Source organism: Camelus ferus, chromosome 11 (genome assembly GCF_009834535.1).
Source record: "Camelus ferus isolate YT-003-E chromosome 11, BCGSAC_Cfer_1.0, whole genome shotgun sequence".
Taxonomy (NCBI): Eukaryota; Metazoa; Chordata; class Mammalia; order Artiodactyla; family Camelidae; genus Camelus; species Camelus ferus.
In genome coordinates this window covers 13,100,848-13,125,910 of record NC_045706.1, presented here as the reverse complement: position 1 = coordinate 13,125,910, position 25,063 = coordinate 13,100,848, and the positions used below count along the sequence as shown (strand labels likewise).

At 51.9% G+C, this 25,063-nt stretch overlaps 1 protein-coding gene across 5 annotated transcripts in view; it reads right to left on the bottom strand.

The window, feature by feature from the left end:
- The window catches only part of HSPA12A (heat shock protein family A (Hsp70) member 12A), a 272,940-nt gene that overhangs the window by 12,924 nt on the left and 234,953 nt on the right, over positions 1 to 25,063 (bottom strand). For all 5 annotated transcript variants that reach the window (XM_032490815.1, XM_032490816.1, XM_006183476.3 and 2 more), the window contains 6 exons: positions 20,983 to 21,068; positions 19,303 to 19,430; positions 15,494 to 15,680; positions 13,288 to 13,392; positions 8,706 to 8,822; positions 1,045 to 1,216 (listed from right to left, as the gene is read on the bottom strand). In XM_032490815.1, coding sequence (XP_032346706.1) covers positions 1,045 to 1,216; positions 8,706 to 8,822; positions 13,288 to 13,392; positions 15,494 to 15,680; positions 19,303 to 19,430; positions 20,983 to 21,068 — 795 coding nt within the window. The remainder of the gene's footprint in view (positions 1 to 1,044; positions 1,217 to 8,705; positions 8,823 to 13,287; positions 13,393 to 15,493; positions 15,681 to 19,302; positions 19,431 to 20,982; positions 21,069 to 25,063) is intronic.

Genomic DNA, 25,063 nt, shown 5'->3' with positions numbered 1-25,063 from the left:
CAGACCAGTGGCCGCTGGGGCACAGTCACCCTATAAAGAGGAAGAAGAGAGGCCTGGCTGGGCAGGAATGTGTGCCTGCGAAGGGTGAGCCTGGGCCCCAGTGCCCCGGGTAGCGTAGAGACAGGCTTCAGGGTGCAGACCAAGGAAGACTTGGGACCAACAAGTGACAGTCCTCACTACTGTCATCCTTCTCTTCCTGGGCCTGGGCCTTCCAGGGCAGGATGGAGAGGCGCTGGGTGATGGGGGGTTTCTGCCCTCAAGGTCCCCACCTGGGCACAGAGCTCAGAGCCGGGGTGCACAGAACCACCCCCACAGCTCCCATCAGCTCCCATGCTCGCTCATGTAGCTTTGACTGACCTAGGGTGTCCCCCCGACTCCATGGCCCTGGGCAGACCTACAGAGCCCCGCATACCAGGGGAAACAGCGCTGGGGACCAAGATTGTGACCAACTTGCATACAGGTAAACATTAAAAAGAAAAAGTCCCTTAAAATCCCCATCCTGGATTTCCCCAGGCTCTGTTCCCGCCCACAGCTAAACAAGCATCCACCCTTTGGGAAAAGTCAGCCCTTTCCATCTGTAGCTTCAGCTCTCGCCAGGTTTCTAGTTAAGACACATAATGAGCTCATCACACACGAAGGGCCCCAATGAGTGAGTCAGCAATAAATCAACAGCCTTAATGGAGGAATTAATAACAAGCAAGTGGAATTAGATTAAGAATCAGTTAATAGACAGGAAAGATTAAAAGCCTAGTAAAATGCAAGGCAAGAACCACTCCCAGGCCACCCTCAGGCTCTTGGAGGGAAATGCTCTCCCCTAAGGCACTTGGGTGGGTAATAAAGTAGGGGAACCACTGCTGAGACTACGGGGGTCCCTGGAGGGGCCAGGTAGGGGGTGCTGAGCACAGAGGTGCTTATACCAGCCTCCTGCAGAAGCATCTTGATTTCTCACGACAGCATTAAGTGCCTTCAAAAACTCAGCGGTGGAGAAACATGCAGGGGGCAGGAGGGGACAGCAGGGAGGGGGAGAGAGAGAGCAGGAGGTACCCTGTGCAAACCCAGCTCCTACTGTGTCACTGGAGCTGTACCCATTGACGGCCGCCTTGCTGCTCAGCTCAATCATCTGGTGCAGCCGCAGCTTCCGGCAGTAGATGGAGGCCGCCTCGGGCTCCAGGGCAATGATGAGCTGCTCCGAGTTCTCCGGGGAGGCCAGGCCTGCCTGGAAGACAGAAGGCAAGGCTGGGTCGCAGGCTCCTCGGCTGGGACCACTCCTAGGACGCCACACCTTAGGCTGACACCCCCAAGGAAGGGACTTTCACACTCTGCTTGTTTGGCAAATTCCCTCCACAGGTCTCTGCAGCACCTAAACTTGGGGTGATCGGGTACCGGGCCCCAAGCCAGGTACCCAAACATCAGAGAGTGGGCCAAGAAACAGACAAGCACCCTTGGGAAACACCAGGCTCTGCGAGCCTCAGGGTCTCTTGCATTTGGGGCCTGCTTGGCCCAGAACTGAGAAGCACAAAGAGGCAAAGGACCCAAAACTTTGAAAACCAGCACAGGATGGGAGGCTGATGGTCTGTTTCTGGTTCCAGAGAACTAAATGGTCTGACTGAGTCATAGCAAACCCCAGTCTTGGGTGGCCTAGGAGGCAAGGGCCGTGGCTGGACCTCAGCTATGCAAGCGTCTGATTCTGCTGTACAGGAGTCGGCTGTGTTCTCTCCAGAGCTGCAGGAGGGCTCCAGGAGGAAGCCCCCCAGAACCCCATGTAGTCCTCATTGCCTGGAGTGGGTAGAAAGGCCACTGGAAGTTATCTCACTCAAAGCCTATATTCATTTAACAGCAGAAAGGCTTCAGCTCCGTGATGTCTGGCTTGTTCCAGTCACAGCCCCTCCAGGCCTTACGCAGGGCCAGCCAGGAGGCCCGGGACCACCCTTCTGAGGGCGCGCAGAGAAACAGCCTGGCTTGGCCTCTCATGGCCTTGACCTGGAGCACGAGGTCTTGGTTGCTTGTTGAAGCTGCCCGAGCTCACGGCTTTCCTCGGTTGCCGGCACGGATGGAGAATGTAAACTTGCTTTGCTCCCGTCACCGTTGTTTTTGCTGTCTTTGCTGCGGTTTCCTAGGGAGCCCAGGATGCACCCTCAGGCAGCACCCACTTTGGAGAAGGCCCCCAGTTCTCCCCAGGCACCAAGAGGTTTAGTGGACTCATCTCATCAACAGAGACAGAGGTCCACCGAATGTCACTCGTGTGTAACGGCCCAGTGGGGACAAGCCTCCTGGAGTCGTGGGCTGAAGGGGCTTAGGAGGGTCAATTACTGGGCAAGAAGAGGAGGGGAGTTCAGGTTAGAATATTAGAAATGTCTTCCCATCCAACTCCTTCACTTTATGCAGAAAGAAACCAAGGCTCAGAGAGGTAGAGTGACCAACTGTCCTGGGATTCCTGGCACATTGGACTTCCACTGCTCAAACCGGGGCAAGAGTCAAGGGCAACAGAGGTGGCAGAGCCAGCCCAGGCCCAGGTCTTGAGCCTTGCAGACCAGCTCTTTAATTGGGTCCCAGCTCCCCTGCTCTTAGTAACTCCAGTTCCGGGCGGTGGCGGGGAGGTTGGACCCAGGCGTCCATACTCTGACAAAACTCCTGGGTGCCTTGAATTCTCCCTCCTCAACTAGTTTAAAGATACAGTCTCTTCGCATGCACTCTGGACGGGTACCTCCCACACTGCAGTCATTAGTTCTCCCTAATAACCTTACCCCAGAGGAACCTCTTAATTGTGTCTTAATGAGTTAACATCAGCTGGCAGGTGACTAGAAGTCTCCCCTTTGCCAAAACCAGAGGCCTCACAAGCAGCAGAACCCTTTCTGGAAGACTGACCTTTACAAAACCAGATGGAACTGTGCACGTGCCTACACCCTCCACTGGGAACCCGCCTACTTCCTGCCTTGAGCCCTGGATCGAAGAGGCCAGGTCTGCCCTTAACTTGCATGGGCCAATAGGTTACTGATGCAGATGCGTGACAAGATTTCCCCGTCTAAGGGATTCAAGATGTCCCTTCCCCGAGCCTCATTTCCTTGCAGGGTCCCATGAGACATCCTCAGCACAGAGATAGCTGACTGGTTACAGTGCCCGATGGAAGAGGACAGGGATCACACACATGAAGTGCCATCAGTCACCTTGAAACCTCTGAGCCTTTATCCCCAGGATCCCAGAAGGAGAAACCCAGAGTAACCGCCAGGAGGAGCACGCCCTGCAGGACAGCCCCCGTGGATTGCTTCTTCCGTCCTCCTGGGTTTGTACGTAAAGCCAAGGCCCTCCTAGAATAGAAGCTCCCACAACGTGGGCTGAGGAGGGAGGAAAGGCAGGCTGTGAAGAAGCAGCGGGCCCTGTACGTATAAGCCTCTCCTCCAAAGCTCAGGATGGAGAATGAACTTGGAGGAGGGGTGGGGAGGCAGAGCACAGAGGGGCGTCCAGGACTCGCTGTGAAGGAGGAACGGCAAGGGCTACCCACTCAAAAGGCACATTCCTGTCATCTCGTCCCCCCCGGGATGTCAGCCAGCCGGGCGGCTCCCACGTGGCCGGAAAGAGCCACCCCTGGGCCCAGGGGCGGAGACAGGAGGGGACGAAGAAGAGCAGAAAATACACGCCCTATTCCCTGCCAGGCCCTCCCTGAAATTCTGAGCAGGATCTCCAACTTAGATGTGAAATGTCTACACGGAAAATCACATCTAGTCCAGACGAGTGAGGAGCCTTGAGTCTTCACTCACTTTGGTACAGTTTGAGGGCACCGGAGGGTGCCTGGTGTGTGACTGAGACCACCCCCACGAGGATGCTGGGGGCATAAAAGACAAGCAGGACTCACCTGAATCTGCCCCAACAGCACAGGCTGCACCCCTCGGGGGGCCTTTCATCTGTCCCTGTCCAGCTGGGCTGGCCCTGGCTCCACAGTAAAAGCTTTGACCCATTTCCATAGAGGATGGTACCTGAGTGCGGAGGTGAAGAGGACCCCGAACCAGTGGGGAGGGGAAAGGTGAGGTCAGTGGGGGGCCGGGCAGTGCCTGGGAGGCCAGGACAAAGCAACCACACACCTTTGCTTTAACCAGGCCCCAGCGGGCTCCCCAGCAAGAGTAAGGAGCTGTGTCCCCACCAGCAAACTCTCATGGAAGCCACAGGGGAGAGCTGAGGGAGAGGCAAGAGGAGACAGCTGTCTCCAAGCAGATTGCATCTCCCCAGGCCAGTTCCCAGAGCTGCTTGAGAACTCCAAGAAAAAGAAGAAAAGCACAAGGCTCCGCCAGGCTCTCTGAGACGCAGATGTCTCTGTCTCCGGACAGAAGGATCCGGTACCCCAAAGTGTAAGCTTTGCTTCTGCGTAAAAACACTTGCCATCACTCTCAGCAGAAGCCCTCTGGCCTGGCAGCTGGCGGGAGACCTGGGGGTCTCTGCCTGGGATCAGGCTAGAGTCGATGGCAGCGGGAGATCACTCTGCTTTGGGTAATTCTGCCTCTGGAGCTGATACCTCAAGGCTGCTGTTCTGAGTGAGCTTCTCCTCCGCTGGGGCCCCGACCCAGCACACAGCACACTCTGCCTCCACTAAGGATGGATGTAGGTCTGTCTGCTTCTCCTGCATGTTTGCTAAGGGCAGCAGCCAGGTATTCGTACCCGAGAGCACCCAGTGGGTGCTCAGAAGGTGGCTGCTGAAGGAACGAATCCACCGTCCCTCCAGCCAGCCTTTATTCTGCAATTATCTGGCCCTTCTCACGAGAGCATTTCAGACACGACCTGGGGGTTCTATAAACAGAAAGCGTCTGAACCAAGAGTATGCCACCCTATTTGACTCCCCCTCAAATGTGGGGCAGCAGAGAGTTCCATCACAGGCGTTTTTAGAGCTCTGCTTCCGGGTCACAAGCTCCACTTGGGAGGACTGAGTGGGTGAGAAAACTGCACTCCATGGAGGCCAAGAGGTGGGCGGTACCCCGGCTGCGGCTGCTCTGCCCCTTGGCCCTACAGTCAGCCAGGAAAACCCGCCAGGGGCCGTGTCCACAGCTGAGAAAAGTGGCCAGACCTGTCGAGTGCTCGGCTGGCCCGGCGTCGAGCTGCAAAGAGCTGCAGCTGCACCAGTTCTGAGCGTCACGGGGATGGGTTTTTTCCTTGATGTGATTATTTTTCACTGCAGTTTGTTCAGAACAGGAAGCAAACGCAGGCTGCAGCGCCAAGTTAGATGAGATCATCGAAGTAGGGGAACATCATTTATCTAACAGGTCTCTGGAACCTACTAGAGGCACACAGTTTGGGCAAACTGCCTTAGAGACGCACTGGACTACCTCCTGTCCGTGGTGCCCTCAGGGCTCAGCGGGACTGTGTCCTCACCCTGGGTCTTCTCTCAGGGCCTCAGAAGAGGCATCGCTGTTCTTCCTGCCGCCATCTTTTCACTGAATGCTCTTAAAGGCTCTAAGGCTGACCTGAGGCCGTGGATTACAAAAGATAGAGATTTAACCCACTTTCTCAACACACACTTGACACAGAGGAGTTTGGGGAGTTTCACAGATGGAACAGTCCCCGGATCAAGTGCTGGGCAGCCCTCCCTGGCCGTGACTCACAGACCTCCAAGTGGAGGCCCCAGGCCCACCCACTGCAGGCCTGCTTCTCCCATAGGAGATGCTGCCCAGATCCTCATCTCCTGGCTCTGCATCCAGGCCTCTTCCACCTCCACCAGGCAGGTGGGAGGATGGAGTTCAGCCCCCACGTGACTGGGCCATGACCTTGGGCTCAGGAACCTCCCATAAGCCTGGAAGGAGGGGCTTTATTCGCCACATGCCAGCAGGGTAGACTGGCCAGTCTCCCGGTCACCCTGAAGGAGAACCATCCTGCCTCATCCTTCCAGCACATCTGCCTGAAGCCAGGCCAATGAGCAGCACTCGAGGTGGGAGGGCTGGTGGGCCCTCAGCTCTCAGAAGCTGACTGGGCTGAGAACCGTGTTTTTTGCTCAGGTTCTGTATTTGTCAGCATTAGAGAAACAGAACCAGTAGGATGTATGCATACATAGAAGGAGATTTATTATAAGGAACTGGCTCACAGGATTATGGAGACTGACAAGTCCCAAGACCTGCAGTTGGCAAGCTGGAGACCCAGGAGGAGCTGCTGTTTCAGCTGGAGGCCAAAGGCAGGGGAAAAATGATGTCCGAGTTTGAAGGCAAGTGGGTGGGCCAAATTCTCTTATTCTATCTAGGGAGGGTCAGCTTTTGTTCTAGTCAGGCCTTCAACTGATTGGATGAGACCCACCCTTAGGGAGAGCAATATGCTTTATTCAATCAATTGACTTAAATGTTAATTTCATCCCAAAACACCCTCACAGCAACACTCAGAATGATATCTGACCAAATAACTGGTCAAGCTTGACACATAATATTAACCATCAAAGGTATGTGTCTTTCTTACTCTGTAGAATAAATGGGAGGTGAGGAGGGAGAGCTGGAGAGATGCTGATTTGGGCCACAGAGTAGCACATTCCATTTCCATTTTGTCAGGAGGACTCTTCCAGAAGACAGGCTGAAGAGCCAGTGCCCCTAACACACCATCTGCCCCTGCCCAGAAGTACAAATGGCTTCAATGAACCATTTGTCTGTGAGCAACTTAAGAGCAGGGCCCTGTCCTGCTCACACAAGGTATGACCCGAGCAGCTCCCACAACCTGAGCACAGGAGGCCCCATGCACAGGAGGTTTGTTTAATGAAAAAATCAACAAGGTGGGCGGGTATAGCTCAATGGTAGAGCACATGCTTAGCATGCACAAAGTCCTGGGTTCAGTCCCCAGTACCTCCATTAAAAAAACAAAAAAACACAAATGAGCAAACAAAGAATGAATGAATGAATGAATGAATGAATAGTCCCTGCCATCTTCAAATCCATCCAGTGAACGTAAGCTGAACATACTTACCAAATCAGAATGACAAAGAGCCAAAACTTAAGTTGCACATCTGCCGTGTGTCTCTGGGGAAGCATATCCTCCTCCACCCTGAGGACACCACACCCTCCTCAGCCTGGTTTCCTCCTTGGCCCCCAGTGTAAGGGGCCTCTTCCCACACTTCCCCCAAAGCCCTGAGAAATCTACCAGTCACTGCATCCCTTTCTTTTTCAGGCTGAAAACAAGAACTGCCCCTTTTCCGGGTCACATGTTTATTGCTGAAGTCTTCCTGGGGGCTGGAAAATGGAAGTCAAAACCGTGAATCCTGAGTGTCCTTCCTGGGGAAACTCGGGGCGCTGGGCCGGGTCTTAGCCGACAGCCGCGTCCCAGCACCCTGCCTCTGGACACTGCCTGCAGGCTGACGCCATGGAATAGCTCCGTGATGTCCAGGGCTTCTGTGGACAGTGAAACTGCATTTGTGACTCTAACTTTTTTAAGAAGTTGCCTCTTTCTGGAACTTCCACCCTCTTCCTTCATCTCTATAAAAATAGGTCTATTTTTGGCAAATAACATAGACTGAGCCAGATTCTCACGCTGACCAGAGGAAGGGGAGAGTGGAGGAGACAGTCTGGGCCAGGGGAGGGAAGAAAGGGACCGGTGAGAATCGGGAAGGCGACACTGCCCTTCCCTGAATTCTACCTGCCTTCCGGAGTAAAGCTGCAAGCATCAAGCACAATCCATAAAGACAAGGTGCCCGTGGCCATTTGACCATGTGCGGTGCTCAGGGTTGATTCAGTGGGTGTTTTCAAGGAAAGGCTCATACGTGTGGCCATGGCTCGACATCAGAGATATGTCCCCTGGGAAAGGTGGCTGCCTCCTGAGAGGTGTGGTGGGGGACAAGGGGGCATCTGTGACCACAGTGACTTTCCCCAGCCCAGCTCAGGTTGGAGGCTCTGAAACCTTATTCTCAGGACAGAGCTGACCCAGGCCCCAGGGTGGGCTTACATTTATTAACGCAGTGAACTAAGCACCACAGGAGCCAGCTCCATCCTGGGGATCAGAACAGCAGGTCAGTACGTCCAGCCCTTCTCGTCATAAAGTCAGACCCTCATGGAAGCCCCGTTGTGGCACAAGCTGTCTGCAAACAGTGCGAGGGTTGGAGGCCACGAGAGTTGGTGGCGCCAATGATGTGTCCACAGCGCCATGTTGACCGGCACGCTCCTCAGCTGTGTCACTGTCCTCATCCGGCTGTGGATGCCTGCCACCACACAGGCAGCCTCTACCCTCTCTGGGGCCACCATACGTGTCGTGCTCCTGTGCTGCTCATAAGGTGGATCATGCGGAGGACATCATCCTTTATTTCCCAGCTGCATAAGGGCAGCTTTCAGCCTCCAGACCAGCCCGATTGGCCCGCTTCATGGCTTCATGGCCGTTGGCCTTGTCTTTGTTTCTTTCTTATTCAAATGTTGTTTGCCACGCCTTTTCCTTGAGGGTGTCATTTCCATTCCCCCATAAAGAAATGTCTCTGAACCCCAGTTTGAAATCTTAGCTCCAAGGAACCTACAGTAATGGCAACCAGACCTGGAGATGAATAAAGCCAGGTGGAAAGTGGAGCCCAGCCCCTCCTCTTGTCAGTCTGACCCTTGTCCTCCCCAAGGAGGAAGCTGAGGAATGGGGAGACTCCCTGTCGCCCTGCCTGTGGGAGCCCCCTCGCTGCCTCCCAAGGAGGCCTGTGAACGCTGGGGGACATCGGAGTGGGGTGACAGTCACCGCCATGCGCATCTTGGCCCCCCGCCCGCCCCCAGCCCTGCACTCACCTGGTAGGCAGCTTGTCTCATGAACTGTTTGGCAGGCTGTTTCCAGATGGCAGGCACGGTGATGACCCATCTGACGTCGGAATTCTCGAACTCCGAACCCGCCTGGTCACTCAGCTCCTAAAGCCACAGAAAATGCAGCAGCTCAAGTGGACAGAGCTGGTCCTCCTGGGGCTTCCCCTGAAACTCCAGGCTACCTGGCCATGGACTCTTGGAGCATCTATTCCTCAGCCTCCTGAACTTGCCAGCATCAGGGAGCAAGTCTGTTCTGAATATTCAGCAAACAGGGAGCTCCCAGCTGCTTTCACTCACTGAACATGACTGCAGGTGGGAGGCGGGCAGATCTGAGGCCTTTAGCCACTGCTTAGTCACGTGACTTAGGGCAAGCGGCAACCTCTCAGGCCTCAGTTTTTTAGTCTGTGCAATGAGGATAATAATACCTTGTTCATTCGGCTGTTGGGAGGACTGATAATTTTCTGAGAGCTGCATTTACTGAGAGCTCACTCTGGGTCCACCTTGTGAAGCCCTTTCCACACCTCATCTCCATTCACCCATCTGAGAATCCTGTTAGGAAGAGATTAGAACTGCCCCTTTTCTACAGATGGCAAGATAAGGCTTTGTGATGACTGCCTAGCTAGGAACTGGCAGAGCCAGACTCTGGACCCAGACCCAGGTCTGTCTTGACTCTAAAGGCCAAAGTCTCAACTAAACTGTAAGACGTGATCTCATATCTGAACAGTGCCTGGCCTGCAGCAGTGCTCAACAACCGGTGGCATTTGTGATCAGGGTTGTCCCTGTCTGTCATCCCTGTCATCCACCTTGCCCCAAGCCCAGCACATCCGGGGACTTCTCCTGGCACGATGGGGAGGATATGAACAACACGACCTAAGCAAGAACCACGCTGCCCTTAACTTTCAGTTCAGGTAAAACCACACCAGTGGGACCCGTGTGGATAACAAGGTGGGTGGAAGCATCGACCAGGCCCACGGAGACAAAATATGTCTCTAGAATAGCTCTCAGACTCAGTGTTCCCACCGGTAAAATGGGAAGAATAGCACGAACCCACAGCGTTACTGGCAAGATTCAGTGAGAATACAAGGGGAACCTCCAGCCCAGAGAAGACCTTCCTTCCTTCCCCTCCCCTCCCGGGGCCACATTCACCAGACAAATAGAAGATCAAACCTAAAAGCACACTGATGTGTTTCTGTATCAAAGTCAGCTCTGGGGACATGCTTCAGAAGACTGAGGATTTTTTTTTTCCTGATGGGTATCTCATTTCTCTACTGTTTCACTTAGCTATCCTGGGACTGACCCACCGTCTCACTGAACTAACTTCCTCTTTGATCAGTAAACCCTTTTTCTTTTTGGCCTTTTAAAAAAGTTTCATTTTCAATTGTGATAAAATACGCATAACAAAGTTCACCATCTGAGCCATTTTTAAGTGTGCGGTTCAGTAATGTTCAGCACATCCACTGAACTTTTTAAAAAATAAACATGTTTTTAAAAAACATCTCTGCTTTAGGCCGACGTGAAACAGCCATTTTTTGCTTGTGTTTATTATTTTTTTTTAAATCATGTTTTATTTCCTGGCAGGTCTGCATTGGGTTTGAAAAGCAAGAGAGCGTGTAATAAAATAGGTTGGGAGGGATTCTAAGCAGGGCGTCGGTTACCATCAGGTTATTTTAAACTCTTGAAACAGGAAGCAGCTCAAAGATGAGTGACAGGCTTCCCTGGCTGTGTGGGAAGTTGTCTGGATGAGCTGTTTGTTCGCCAGCGGGTGGAGAGCAGCTTGGAAGGGAAGGAACCTGGCGTGGACCGATCGTCTCCCGCCAGGCACTTTCACTGACTTTCCCCCGTGAGCAATGACACCGCTCCAGGCACGTGATGGCTGAGATGTTCTACTTCAGCAGGCATTGCTCCTCGAGCTCATTCTGATCCAGCGCACAACCATCCCCTCCTCTGAACCCACCTGGCCCTCGAACACCAGTCAGCCCTGTTGTGAAGGGCCCAGTTCCTACACATCTCCTCACACAGCTTTGCTTCATGGAATCTTTTCACAATGTATTCCCTGCTGGGAGAAGGTTCCTGAAGCCTCTGGCTGAGCTGACAGGCCCACAGTCACCCACCCACCCACCCACGCCACTGCCTGACCGCTGCCCCCTCCACCTCCTGCCTCCCCTTAGAGGCGGACTGTTCACGCCTTTCCTCTTGGCCAACTCGAAACACACTCCAAGGTCATGGACTTGATCTCAAGTCCTGCATTTTCCCTGAGCCCCCAAGCCTCCTCCTCTTAGTCCGGGGGACCCTGCCTCCCTCTGCGCCTTCGTCTTTTTCAGACTAGCCGCCTGGGCCTCCAGGCACCGAGCCCATCCCTCTGGGAGCACTCTCTCAGGTCCCCCTGCCTGCGCCCCCTCTCGGCTTTGCTGCCTCCTGGACCCACAGTGGTTCCCCAGCCTGGCTGCTCCTGCCCTTGGCTGGTCACCAGCTTCTTCCTGAAAGCAACCCAGCCCCTGCCTCCCTCCCACTTCCTTCCTTAGCGTCCTCTCCCCTCCCCCTTTCATGGAAGGATTTTTTTTTCCCCGGGAACCACTCCTTCCCTCCAGCCCATCCCCTTTATCCTCTGGGTTTTCATGTTCCCCAAATGACCCCGCAGTTCAGTGCTAGCCGCAGCCTCACCCTCAGCCCTCAGACAGACCTGCTCCAGGATCTGAGTGAGCTGATGACATATGACTTTCCTCCCCCTGCAGGCCTTCAGGACCCCTGTGGTCCCACTCCCCACCTCCCCCAACACCATCCCCGTGGCCAGGCATTCCCCCACAAGATATCCTTTGACGGCACCCCATTACCCGGGAAGTGCTCTCGCCTGGCACTCGCAGCTCTGCACAGTCTCATCCCCAGCTCCCTGGGCCTGCTCTGTCTGCAGCCTTGCCCCTACGCCTGCTCCAAACTGCCTGCTTCCTCCAGCTGTTTGCTCTGTTTTCTTTCCCCTGAGCTGTTTCTGGGCCATTCCACCAGCAAAAAACATCCGCCCTTCCAGCTGCTGCCTCTCAGGGGCCCCCAGTCCCTCTCCTCCGGGGAGAATTCCCTGCTGCTGCCCTTGGGCACAATCTGCCTTCACCCAACGTCACCCAACACCCACCGGCACCCCCTCACCGACCCACTGTCTGCATGCTCCCTGTGCCATGTGGGTTTCTACACCGCCAGAGCTTGTGAAGGATCTGGCACATAAAAAATGTACTCACACCAAAAGGTACTTGAGTGTATGAAAGCAGTGTTACGTTCTCACTTCTTTGTCTCCCTCGGGCCCTAGGTCTACAATTCTACTCAATTCTATTTCTAGAATTCACTAAATGTCTTCTAGTGATCATGTAATACCAAATGCTTCTGAAGTTCCCAATTCTTTTCAGATGGAGGGCATCAGGCTCCTTAATCACCCAGTTCACACCCACTCCTCACCACGCCCCTGGGCGGGGACCCTGAGTGGACTGCTGTTTTTCACTTGGAAATTAGCCATGATCTGCATTCTGAGCCATCAGTGCACAAACCTTTGCAAGGATGACCCGGGGGCTCACTCACCAAGCAGCTTCTTCCATGGGGTCTCGGGTGGGGGGCACGGAGGAGGGGTGGACCACAGCAATCATTTACCAAGTGTTTATTTGGAGCTGAACCCCGAGGGAGGCATGTCATGTCTAATGTTTCATTTCATATTAAACGACCCATGAGGTACCATTACCCGCCCCATCTTCACGTTGGGAACGAGGGTGTTGAAGAGACGGAGCACTGCACCCAGGATCACACAGCTGCTACGTGTGTCTCCTGCCTTTCTTTTTGTTTTTTTTACTGAGACATAATCCCCTTCCCATAAAATTCACCCTTTTAAAGTGTGCATACAGTTCAGTGGGTTTTTGTATATTCACAAGGTTGTGCAACCATCACCACGATCTAATTTCATCACCCCCCAAAAGAAACCCATACCCCTTGGCAGTCACTCCTCACTCTCACTCCCCCAGTCTATGGCAACCACTAATTTACTTTCTAGCGCTATGGATTTGCCTATTCTGAATATTTCATACAAATGGAATCATATAGTGTGTGGCCTTTTGTGCCTGGCTTCTTTCATTCAGCATGACGTTTTCAAGGTTCATCCAGGCCGTAGCATGAATCAGGACTTCATTCCTTTTTACAGCTGAATAATACTCCATTGTCTGGGTGGATTCCATTTAGTTACCCATTCGTGCACTGATGGACATTTGGGTTGTTTCTGCTTTTTGGTTATTATGAATAGTGCTGCTATAAACATTCATGCACAAGTGCTTGTGTGAATATATGTTTTCATTTCTCTTGGTACATCCCTGGCAATGGAACTGGGACGCGTGTGGTGACGTTTTTTAGACCTCTGTGTTTAACCTTTGGAGGAACCACCAGGCTGTCCTCCACGGTGGCTGCACGTTCCCCCTTCCCACCAGCAGTGCAGGAGGTTTGCAGCCTGCCTTCCGAATACAAAGCCCACACTCTCTCCCTCGAGGCTGTCCCTGCTCCCGTGGCTGGCAGGTGGCCCCCAGCACAGGCACGGGCATGCACCTACCTTCAGTGCCTGCTCCTTAAAGTACTGCAAGGCGAAAGCAAAGATTTCGAGGGCTTTGACTTTCTTGCCATTTGCTGCCGTCAGGTCTGTATCCATGGTGAGGTCCTGGAGGGGGACAGGAGTGAAATACTAAGAAGAGAAGGAGATGCATGCCTTCTGGCTTTAAGCACTGCCACTTGGAGCCTTAGGGAACCCAGTGAGCCATGTTTGTGTTTCCTGGTGTTCAAGGGGCAGATCAGGATGGTGTGTCCCCTGGAAGAGAACTGGCAGCTTTGTCCCCTTACCACATGGGAGATCCTGTCTGTTCCCCTCTTCCCTACCTCCACTGCTCCTTCCGTCTTTCCCTCCCTCTTTTCCTCTCTCTCCTGAATCCTCTGGGAGCAGGGGTTTTAGGGCAGCGACAGAGCCCCAGGAAGAAGGAAAAGGCAGCAGGCGCCACTCCTGATGCAATTTACATACTGTTTCCACACACGACGGACATACATGGTCACCCCGGGAGCCCCACTAATGGAGGTCTAAATAATCATGCCAACTCGCTCATGCGCATGATGCTAAACAGACACGAGGCTTTCATTACCCAGTGAGCTGCCAACCAAGTCACAAAAATAGAAGAGCTCCTATTTTAAGCCTTGTGCTGTCTAATCCGCTGGGAGCCCAGCATCACTGCCTTCCTTCCTCTGCCAGAAGCTACAGCAGCTACCGAGTGTGGTCCTTGGGCAGAAGATGCTCCGTGAGATGCCGGATGGACTGAGATCATTAAAAAATGATGAGACTAGTCCCCAGAGGGTGGGGATGGGCAGAGAGTGCAAGCAAACATCAGGAGGAAGCCCCCAAGTTTCCTGGAACCAGCAGGCTCATTAACACCAGTGAAAAAAACTCAGTGGGGCCTCTGGATTGATCCAGGCTGGGTAATTAGTCTTTGCCTTTGGAGTGTGAAGGGGCCATCAAACCACCCGGCATCCTGACCCATCCACACCAGCTCACTCCTCCCACACCTGGGGTTAAGCAAAGACACCCCCGCCAGGCACCAGGAGGCCATGGGCTTGGAATTGAAAAAATTCAAATCGAAAAAATTCCTGTGTTTCCACCTGCAAGAGACCATTCGGCATCGAATCCCATCAGGTGAAACCGGAAGGGTGCATTTCGAGCAGAAGTCGGTCTGCTTCAGAGAGACAACCACACAGGTAAGCACAAAGCCTTGAAAGGCAGGGTGCTGGCTGTGGAGTTTCCCAGCAACATTTATTTTGTCATCTGCAAACACTTAACAGCAGACATATGAAAGCAACAGGAATGGGAGCCAGCAATTGACTTTAATTTAATAAGTACGGGCTTGGTTCTAAGAGCTTTGTGTATTTTGATTCCTTTAATCCTTCCAACCTCCCCAAGAGGAAAGCACTCTCAGTGCCTCCATTTCACAGATAAGGTAAAGCAAGGCATGCAGAGGCTAAGTGACTTGGATTAAGTATCTCGGAGGTGGCAGAGGTGGGATTTAAACACAGGCCGTCCGGCCTCAGGGTCTGTGGTCTTGAATACTGTCACCATCCTGCATCTCTAAGTACTGAAAGTTACAGAAAATTTAAGGGATAAAATGCTTAAATTGAAAAAATTCTAACCTATGGTCCAACATTTCCATGACGCTTGGAGGAAGGGCCTAACTGACTTGGCCATCTGACCGAACACTGGCAGGTTGGGAGCAGAACTGCTTGGGGAGTTGGGCCTCCAATTATTGGGCACTTGATTTCCTGAGCTACTTCCTTCCCTGCACCGAGGGCTGATGAGCCAGTTATTATTTCCTGATGGTCAGTTAGTAGCCACTGCCCCTGGGTCCCCCAGATGGGCCCTAGGCCCCCAAGTCCTTCCTTCAGGATTCCTTGGTCTCCCAACAATCCAGAAACTGAAAGGGGATGTCCTGGTGCAGCAGGGATCCCCCAGCCCCTTTGTCTGCGCTCCATCCAGCCAGTGTTCACTCTGACTGGTCAGTTTCCAAGGCAAACAAGTTGCTAAATGTTCTGAACATCCTCTTGCTCATGTGTACATCAGAAGGTGCCGTGTGTTGTGTGCTGCAGATTGTTTCTAAAATCAAGGTAAATGGACGTTAATTTCTGCTTGGGAAGAACCTGAGGGGCCCCAGCCCCACCCCCACCAGAGCTGGAGAAACCTCGGCTCTCAAACCTGGGGACGTGGAGCCAGGGTGAGGCTGGCTTACCCCAGTGGTATGCAGCTTCATCTTGAACTTCTCCAGGTACAGCCACTGCTTGGCCTCGCTGGGATCCAGGTCGTGGTAAAAGTCCCTGGCAGCATACCCGAAACTGTGGAACTTCCTCTCGGGAGTCAGCAAGATGGTGGTCGGGGTCTTCTGGTTGGACACCCCAGGGTCGCCTCCTTCCCATCGCCTGCCACCAAGGAAAGGCAGAGGTTATGGGCCCTTCTGGCATAACCCCAGAGCAGGAAGCACTGATTTGAGCACCTACTATGTGCATGACTGTTTTAGACGCGGGTGCCCACGGTGGCCGCTATAGGCACACTCTGCTTCAGCTGGTTGAGTGGTGACTAGAGACACAACTTCAGTTAATAAGAAAAATGGAAGGGACAAGTGCCAGGTTCTTGCTCAGTAACAAAGTCTGCTTCATCCTTTCACCCAGCATTTACTGAGCATCTACTGTGTGTGAGGCGCTGGCGACACAGAGGTGAAACATTTATGCCTCTGCCTTCAAGTAACTCACAACAGAGTAGATAAGGTTTTTCGTTTGTTGGTTTGGTTGGTTTGGGTTTTGGTTTTTTAATTTGCGAGCACTCAGTAGCAGATGTCTAGCTGGCCTGCATCCTCTCTGAAACAAGCAGGGTATAAACAAACACATAAATACCTGCCTTACCAGGTGGGAATGAGGGGCCCGGGGAAATGTCTCAGAGGTGCCAGAGGTGGGGCCGGGGGAAGGATGCGGGGCTCAGGAGAGACTTACAGGAGTGAAAGACAGCTGGATCTTGAAGGAGGGAAGGACACTGCAGGCTGCTCAGAGGTGGGCCAGCATGGGGCATGTATGGGGAATGCTAAGTGATCATGTAGGTTAGAGAAAGAGCATGTACCATCATGAGAAGAGTGATTGTGCACATCAGAAGGGCAAGAAGGAGATTGGGAAGGTGGCTGGAACCAGGCTGAAGGGAACCCTGAGGAATTACAGATTTAATCTGTGAGTAATGGGGAGCCACTGAAGGCTACAGAGCAGGGGCAGGACAGAATCAGAACTGCTGCTGACCAGAGCAAACTGGACCAAAGGGAGGGAGGCAAAGGAAGGCTGCCAGGCGGCTGAGGAAGAGGCTCCGGCCTCAAGGTGAGGGAGCTCATAGAAGGGTAGAGTCAGGGGAAGAGAAAGGGGGTGACAGAGGGAGGAGCCATCCAAAGGAGAATCCGGCCAACTGGCCTCGGTGGTGAGCAGGAGCCAGGGCACCCCCAAGGTTTCAAGCTTGGCAGCCTAGAGGAGAGAGCGCCCTTCACAGAAACCAGTAGCCCTGGCCAAGAAGGAGGCAGGAGGGAACATGGAGCACTTTTCTTGAATGTGCTGGCATTGAACTCCCAGGAGGGGCCTGAAGACGCAAGCCTGGGGTTCCAGAAAAGATCCAGGCAGGAAGCAGACCTGGGTGCCTCCATACTCCATCCATCAGTCACAGTGACAAGGCAGATGAGAGCGCTGACGGGACATGAGGAGGGAAGGGACCATATCCTGAAGAGGAGCCAGAAGAGAGGAGAGGTGAGTACAGACAGGCAGGCAGGCAGGCAGATGCAATGGGATCACATCCTGAAGTGATGGGAGAGGTGACGGAGCAAGGTGAGCCCCAGCAAAGCTTCCTTCCTCCTCTCAGACAGAAAGGAGGAAAGGAAGGCGAGCAGAGAGGGCAGGTGACTCAATGCTTCTCCCTCCTTTGGGGCCAGCAGAGAAGCCCCAGCGGCTCAGAGGCCAGGATGCCCTCTTGTCTGGCTCTGCTGCTGGACCTGGGTTCCCTCTGCCATCAGCCATGTGACCCCTAAGAGCAGCCTCTGGCAGAGACACAGTACGTAAGGGGATGCACATCTCTGTCCCTGGCCTGCCCTCTGCAGAGGTGGCCGTGCTCCTGGCTGAGCTCACACCTGCTCCCGACACTGCATTATTAAGCTTTAGTGGGACCATTACAGTCCAGATGGAAAGCCAACCTCCACCTAGACTTGCCATGCAGATGGGGTTGCAATCATCCCTGGCCAGTTTCCCAGTCAAGCCCTATCAGGATGCAGGCTGCTACCCAAGGAGCCAAAGTCCGCATGGTGACCCCATTGAGACCCAGGGATGATCACCGTCCCAGGCAGACACTGGCACCTGGGCCAGGGGTGTGCTCCACACACAACCTTTCAGAAGTGGACTTTCCATTATTATTAACCCTGACATTTTCAGTAAGTAATGAACCTCCTGAGTTTTTTCCCCTTCAAATTTTTATTCCTTCCTTCTATTCAAATACAAAAAACTAAACTTTATCATTCGTAACTTTGTCAGTCTGGATCATGGTTATGTTAATATGTTCTGATTAAAATAAAGCTCAGGTAGAACCTCCCTCCAAAATCTCTGTAGTAACTAAGATCACGTCCCCGGAGACCCTGAGCTCTAGAGGTTTTGCGAGGGTTCTTCCCAAGCAAGTTCAAAGTTTTTTCTGCTCTTTTCTTTTTTTTCTTTTCCTTCAATTTCATTGTATGACTATCCCTTCAAAATAAAAATTTTTAAAACAACTCTGTAGAAGCTGATAAACATTGATTCTAGCTTTTAATAAAGAGCTGTTTTCTATGCGGGGTTTCCACCTGGGAGATGGCAGAGCAGACCCCTCACAGCATCCGTCCAGCTAACCCGAGGCAGAATCCTGGTGGCAAGTGAACACCGAGGGCTATGCTGCCACCAGGGTTCTCTAAGAGAGCCGGCTTCTATTTCCGGATGAGACGACACCCACGGGTCTCTGAAGCCTCTGAGGACATCCGGTTTTCCAGAGGAAAAGTGGAGCCTAAACCAAGAGTGGGGTGGAGATCACACTTATGACTTATGTTTTAAGCAGCCCTCTACAAAAATGCATAAGATCTTATTCCGGGAGTGATAACTAAATTCTGCAATTACCAGCTGAAGGAATTGCAAAGCCCATCAAAATGTAACTTCAGAGCCATCCTTAGATTTGGAAAAGCAGGGTGCTAAATCCCTGGTTCCTGAAGCTTTGAGGGACTGCAGACTTTGCAGGAAGGCGTGGGCCACACTGGGGGACCCAGCATTGTTTCCAGGATGGACCAGGCTCCTCAAAGACAGCGATCACATGTGGACAGGGTGCACGCCAGGGCTGCTGTGGGCATGGGGGGGGGGGTAGGGAGTGGGGAGACCCAGGGCAACTTCAGGGTGACCTTTTAGGTTCAGTTGGCTGAAATTCACCCCACCCTGCTCTCCCTCAGGCACAGTGCCTTCCACTCTGGTTACGGTCATCTCATGGCTTCACTTGGAGAACTAGCACCTCCCAGGCTTACATTTTACTACGTCCCAAACACTTGATAGGAAATCTCATTTCATTCACACACACACTCTGTGAGGCAGGTACTGCCCATTATCCCCATTTCACAGATGAGGAAACTGAGCTTTAGAAGATTCAACAATTGCCACAGAGTAGGTGGCAGAGCCAGAGCCTGGATCTCCTCCATGACAGACACCGTATAAGTCAGCCTCTCTTGCCCAGGCTGCATGCTTGAATCACCCGGGCCAGCTTTCAAACATACTGTCCAGGCCCTTCCCCAAACCAAGTCAGAGCTAAACCAGCACTTTACAGACCAAAAACTGGAGCCCAGAGATGAGAAGTGGCTTTCCCAAAGAGGCAAGTTGAGTGTGGGCCAGGCTGGGCTGGAATCGACCACCTACTAAGTGCCATTTACCTTCTCATTGAATGAATCCCTCTCCCCTGGGAGGGCCCTCCCCCAAGTCTCCAGAGCTATAGTGACTGGCGCCAGCACATGCCCCCAGCACTCACCTCATCACGTGGATGCATTCTGGCTCTTTGGCGAAGCTGTAGGCATAGCCGCTGGACGTGGTCCCAAAGTCGACGGCCACCACCACGAGAAATGTCTGCTGCTCAGAGACATTCGGGTCGGCATCATTCTGCAGATACACAGAGTTGGGTACTGGGGGTGGGTGGGGGCAGCCAAGCCTGGCTTTCAGGAAGGTTCTACCCTGCCCTGTACCCACTGCAGACAGAAGAACAATCCACATTCTGGTTCAAGGCTGCCATTTGGTGAGCCCTAGGGAGAGGGCAGGCCTGCCTCGGCCCCGACCTGAGTGACCTGGAGAAATGGAGGTGCCTCCTGAGCAGGGGGGCCAGGCTAACTGGCTGAGGGCACCTGCCCGCACTTGCCTGCCACTCCCTTTATCAACTGTGCATGAACACTGCTAATTACGGAAATTCTCCACCTTGGCCAGGAGCCCAGTAGTTCATCAAGTAACACCATCCTCCCACCACTGCCCTCTCCTAGTCCCTGCACAGACCTCCAGACACTGCTCAGCTGTGCCCTGTGCACCTGCCAGGTGACCCCTCCATCTGCCCAGGCATGTCATGCATATGAGTATGGCTCAGGACACGAGGGACCCTGCCCAGCCCTGCCATAACCAGCCACAGACCCTGGTGAGTCCTGTCCCCTTAGGGTCTAGAGCCTTTCCTCATCTGTCAAGTGAGTAGGTCCGGCCATTGCAGATTTCCAAATCTTTTTTTTTTTTTTTAAGCAGTGTAGATTTTTTTCTTTTTTAACATCCACAGAACTTCAAATTATAAACCAATAAATTTTGGATATGAAGTGAACTGGTTGGAGCAGGGGATGCGAGCCCCACACATCTGGCCTCTCCTCACATGGCCCCCCATCCCCACACACTCCAAGGTGACCCTGAAGCTCTTACAGGGAACTCTCAGGGTACAGAGTTTGAAAACCACAGGACCTGGCCATAGGTGACCAAGCCTCTCAGTTTTCCCAAGCCTGAGGGAGTTCCAGGATGTAGGACTTTCCATGTAAAACCAGGACAGTTCTGGGAAAGCCAGGATGAGCCGGTGCCCCTACCTAGTGAAGGCTCCAGAGTTCTTCTCAGCAGGGTCTTCTTTGCGGATCTGAGCAGCTCATGCAAAGCCACCCTTTCCCCAGGGTACTTCTCTCTGGTTAGCTACCTGTAAATCCCTTGAATGGCTGCCCAGCAATACCCTTTGCAGTGCAGGGCAGGGTGGGAGCAAATGCCCAGGCTCCAGCACCCCCTCACTGCCCAGGTCTCCTCTCCCGGGCAAGCCGGTGCTGAAGCAACTACAGCCACAGCTTTTGGACACAGATGTCAACTGTAGCGGAAAAGCCATGGTGCTTCACTGACTCGCCCACCAGCCAGTTGTGGCTGCTTCCTTCCGAGAGGATGCCTCGCGGTCTCTGAACCCTGAATCTTTAAAGAGCTGCTCCCACCCTGCCTGCTCATATTACCCACACCCAATGGCTCCAAAGCACCAGCCACACCATGGAAAGCCTTTTCTGACCCAGAGTGGGGATGGGGCTTGGCACCCGGACAATTCAGTCTCCACCCGTGAACGTGAAGGGCTGCTTCGTGGCCGGTCACGTGAGAGCAGACTCAGAGAGCAAAGGTGATCAGCACACAGACCCCACACGAACACACACACACTTCTTACCACAATGTGGGAAGGGGACAGAGGCGTTATTCCTGTGTCCCCCAGACTCCGGGCTGGAGACGAATATGCAGACGTGGGGGCCGCTTCTGAAAGGAAAGACAAGTGCACTCCTTAGAAGCGGTGCGGGCTGAGCCAGAGAGCAGCAATGGGGGCTGCGAGGCTTGGCTCCTCCGGGGGCTGCTGCCACTGGAAAGCAAGGTAGCGGGGGGCCAGGCTGAACTCCAGCCATAAAGGTAGGGTGTCTGCTCTATGCCCCACCCCTGCTCCATATTTGGTATTTAAAACTTGACTAAAGGAGACGTTCCTTCTCTCCCAGTGACCACCAGGCCTCTCACTATGTGCCATCCAACTCCCACTTAGCAGAGATGCTGCCCAGTTCCCCAGATCCATTATAACTCCTCGCTCATGCCTCCATAGAGTCAGTTCTTAACCCAGGCACCAGTATGGACCAGAGGAACCTTTAGCCTCCTGAGATGATGTGCAAATTTGTGCATGCATTTTCTTGGGAGAGCATCCACAGCCCGCAGCTCCCAGAGGGGTGGGGGACCCTACCCCCGAGATGCACAATCCTCATTGTAGGAATACAGAACATAAGTGAAACTTCCAGGAAGAATTCCCTTGCTTAGTGGCTGCATCACCTCCCTCCTCTGGCATGAGGCCCACCAGAACGCGGGGAGCTCATCTCTCTTCAGTGATTCTGAAGGTTTTTGACATTCAGTAAGAAAAACCACAGCAGAAAGGCAGATAGGTTAGCATTCCTGGACCCCACAGAAGAGGCCCCACAACAGACATGAGGTCAAGCCAGAGAAGAGCCAATAGCAAGGCGGCATGAATATCATCTTGTCGATTCCCCCACTGCTCCTGCAATTACTCAGGCACAGACATTTGTTCTGAGACCTTCTCCCCCAGGAGAAGTTGTCCTGTCCCCATCAGTGCTGGAAGCTCCACCCGCTATCCTTGTCCAGTGCCCAGGACTGGCAGGGCCTGCAGAGCAGCAGGGCAAGGACTGTGGGCTCCCTCTGCAGAGATGATGGCCCGACCCCGGGCACCAACAAATCCCAGGTACCATCCAAGGTGTTCTGCAAATACTGCTCCATTCAGCACCCAGGCTAATACCTGGTGGGAAAAAAAAATGGGTAATTTGCTAAAACAATACCTGTGGTCAAGGAAACCCAGAGGGTATGAAGTATCTGAGAAAGACCTGTCTGCTTCAAGGAAGCACTAGTCCATCTGCCTTTGCTGCCCAGTCACTCTGGTTAATCCCACACGCTCACTGATTTCTTTTTCCTGCTTGGTGAGAACTCAAACAGCATCCTTACAGTGGGTGCCAAATGGGTGGAGGGAATAAAATGAATCATGAAAGAGTGAATGTGAAGCTTCAAATCTGCATAGCCCCCTCCACTCTCTGCAGACGTATGTTCCTGTCCTCCCAATGAGACTCAATTCTAACCTGTAGGAGAAAAGTGCAGAAACAGTAAGTACAGAGGCCAAAAATCAATTTGGGGGACAAAGGACTTTTATACAGACATTTCTCCAAAGAAAATATACTAATGGTCAATAAGCACGTGAAAGATGCTACACTCATTAGTCATTAGGGAAATCAAAACCACAATGAGATACTGCTTCACACCCACTAGGATGGCTATAATTAAAAAAAAAAAAAAAAGGAAGTAACAAATGCTGGCAAGGATGTGGAGATATTGGAACCCCTGTATATATCTCATGCAAATGCGTACAGCCTCTGTGGAAAACAATTTGGTAGTTCCTCAAAAAGTCAAAGATAGAATTACCATAGACCTAATTCCACTCCTAGGAATTCCACTCTGAAGTATCTACCCAAAAGAATTGAAAACAGGGATACAAACAGATACTGGTATATATATGTTCACTGCAACATTATTCACAAAAACCAAAAAGTGAAAACAATCCAAGTATCCATCAACAGATAAATGGATAAACAAAATGTGGTATATCCATTCAATGGAATATTACTCAGCTGTAAAAAGAGATGAAATTCTTGTACATGATATACTATTGATGAATCTAGAAAACATTATGCTAAGTGAAATAAGCTGGAGCACAAATAATGTAAAAGCACAAATATTGTATAATATTTAGAATAGGCACTGAAATATTTAGAACAGGCAAACTCATAGAGACATAAAGTAGATTAGAGGTAGCCAGGGGCTGGGGGTAGGGAGGAATGGGGAATACAGAATTTCTATTTTGGGTGATGAAAAAGTTTTGGAAACAGTAGTGATGGTTGCCACTGATTTGCACACTTAAAAATGGTTAAAATAGCAAATTTTATGTTACATATACTTTACCATAATAAAAAAATTTTATTAAAAATATCAACTTGTTCATCTGAGAGGGGAAGTAATTTCTGATCCCTATTAGCACCATGGCTCAGTGGTCTTGAAAAGAAAATGGAGATGTGCACCTGGCCCCTGGACCAGCCTGCTAAACTTCAACTTCTTTGCTAATCTCCCAGCACAATGGCACCCACCTCCATAAAAGCAGGGGGGTGTTCGGCATCTCCACTAGGAGGCCAGCCCGATGGCCCTTTCCACCTGTTGGTGAGAAGTCTGCCCTGCCCACCGCCCCTTGGGCACCGGCAGAGAGATGCCATCCTGCACGGGGAGCCACCCTCTCTCCACCTGCTACCTGGAAGGCCTGCGGCCATGTGTCCACATTTGCACAGAAGGTCTTGGAAGAAACCAAATGTCTAATTGCCCAGAAAATCTGGTGTTGGCAATTAGCAAACAAGCTATTATCTGCAGACAAACCATCCACCCCGCTGTCTGCTTGGTTCTAATTATCCCATCACTCAGCCCTTCTGAGAGCATGTCCCACTGACTTGCAAAATAGCATGTGTTGGGCCACACACTGAACACATGCCTTGGGCCCCCAGGGGACTCCAGGATATGTGAGGACAGGAACCAAGGTTTTTTTTTTTTTCTTCCTGTAGTTCCCTCCCACCCTGCCTCCAGTTCAGTACAAAATAAATCATTTGACTTGCTGATCACTTAGCCAAGCCTGGAGCCAATTGAACTTCATGGACTTCCTCCATTAGAAATTAAAATGCAGCTACATTGTGCGATGATTTTGAACTGATTTGCATAGAAGGTATGGAGAAGTAACATTTTTATAGACCCACGCATACCATGCCTGCCCACATCTGTCCTAAATCAAAGATAGTTCACCAGTGAATGTGCATCAGGCCACGGCAGGAATAGACAAAACCTACAGTGACAATTTTGTTCTCAAGCCAATCCGTCTTTACTTAACTATTTAGGATGTCAAAGAGGTGCTCAAAAATTCTTGGGGAAAAGAATATGGAAAAGTCTACTTTAGCCCCTGAGGGGTGTGGGAAGTTTCTGGTGTGCTAACAGTCCCAACCAATCTTGAGAGCCTTCATTCAATAGGTAAGCAATTAAGAATAAACACAGCGGGGTCAATGGAATATTATCTATTGATCTGTGGATAACTGACAGATCTAAGCTAAGAGACAATAGGAGAGTGTTGATACCTAGAATGTTTATATGTACAACGTACATGCTGTGTGTCCTGGGTACCAATTAAACACAAGCCATTATCTGCAGTAAGAAATACTGACTGTCATTAACTGTCACCCTGTTTGTACTTCTCTGTAAAGCCAATATTATAACATCTGCCCTGTGGCTACTCCCGCCTACGTGATATTCCAGTTCAGGAAACACAGAGTGATTTGGGCACATCAGAGTCAGAAGAGAAAGGCAAAACTGAAAGTCAGACTAGAATAGAGGTTCTCTTCTTGCAGGCTTGGAAGAGAGAAAGGAAGCTGGTGAAAAGAAAATTGACACCCATCTGCGGAAGTAGGGAGAGGGCACTGGTTAAAAGAGATGAAAGAAAAATGCTTTGCTGGAAGTGTAGTCAAGGGCAGAGGGAGTTTTAAGAAATAATTACTCCACTGTTCCAACTAGATTAAACAGCTACTAAAAGCATCTTCCATTTCAAGCACTAAGTTACCCTGAAAGGCAGTAACACAGAGGGATTTGGTGATCTCAATTCGTTCGATCCCCAGTACCTCCATTAAAAA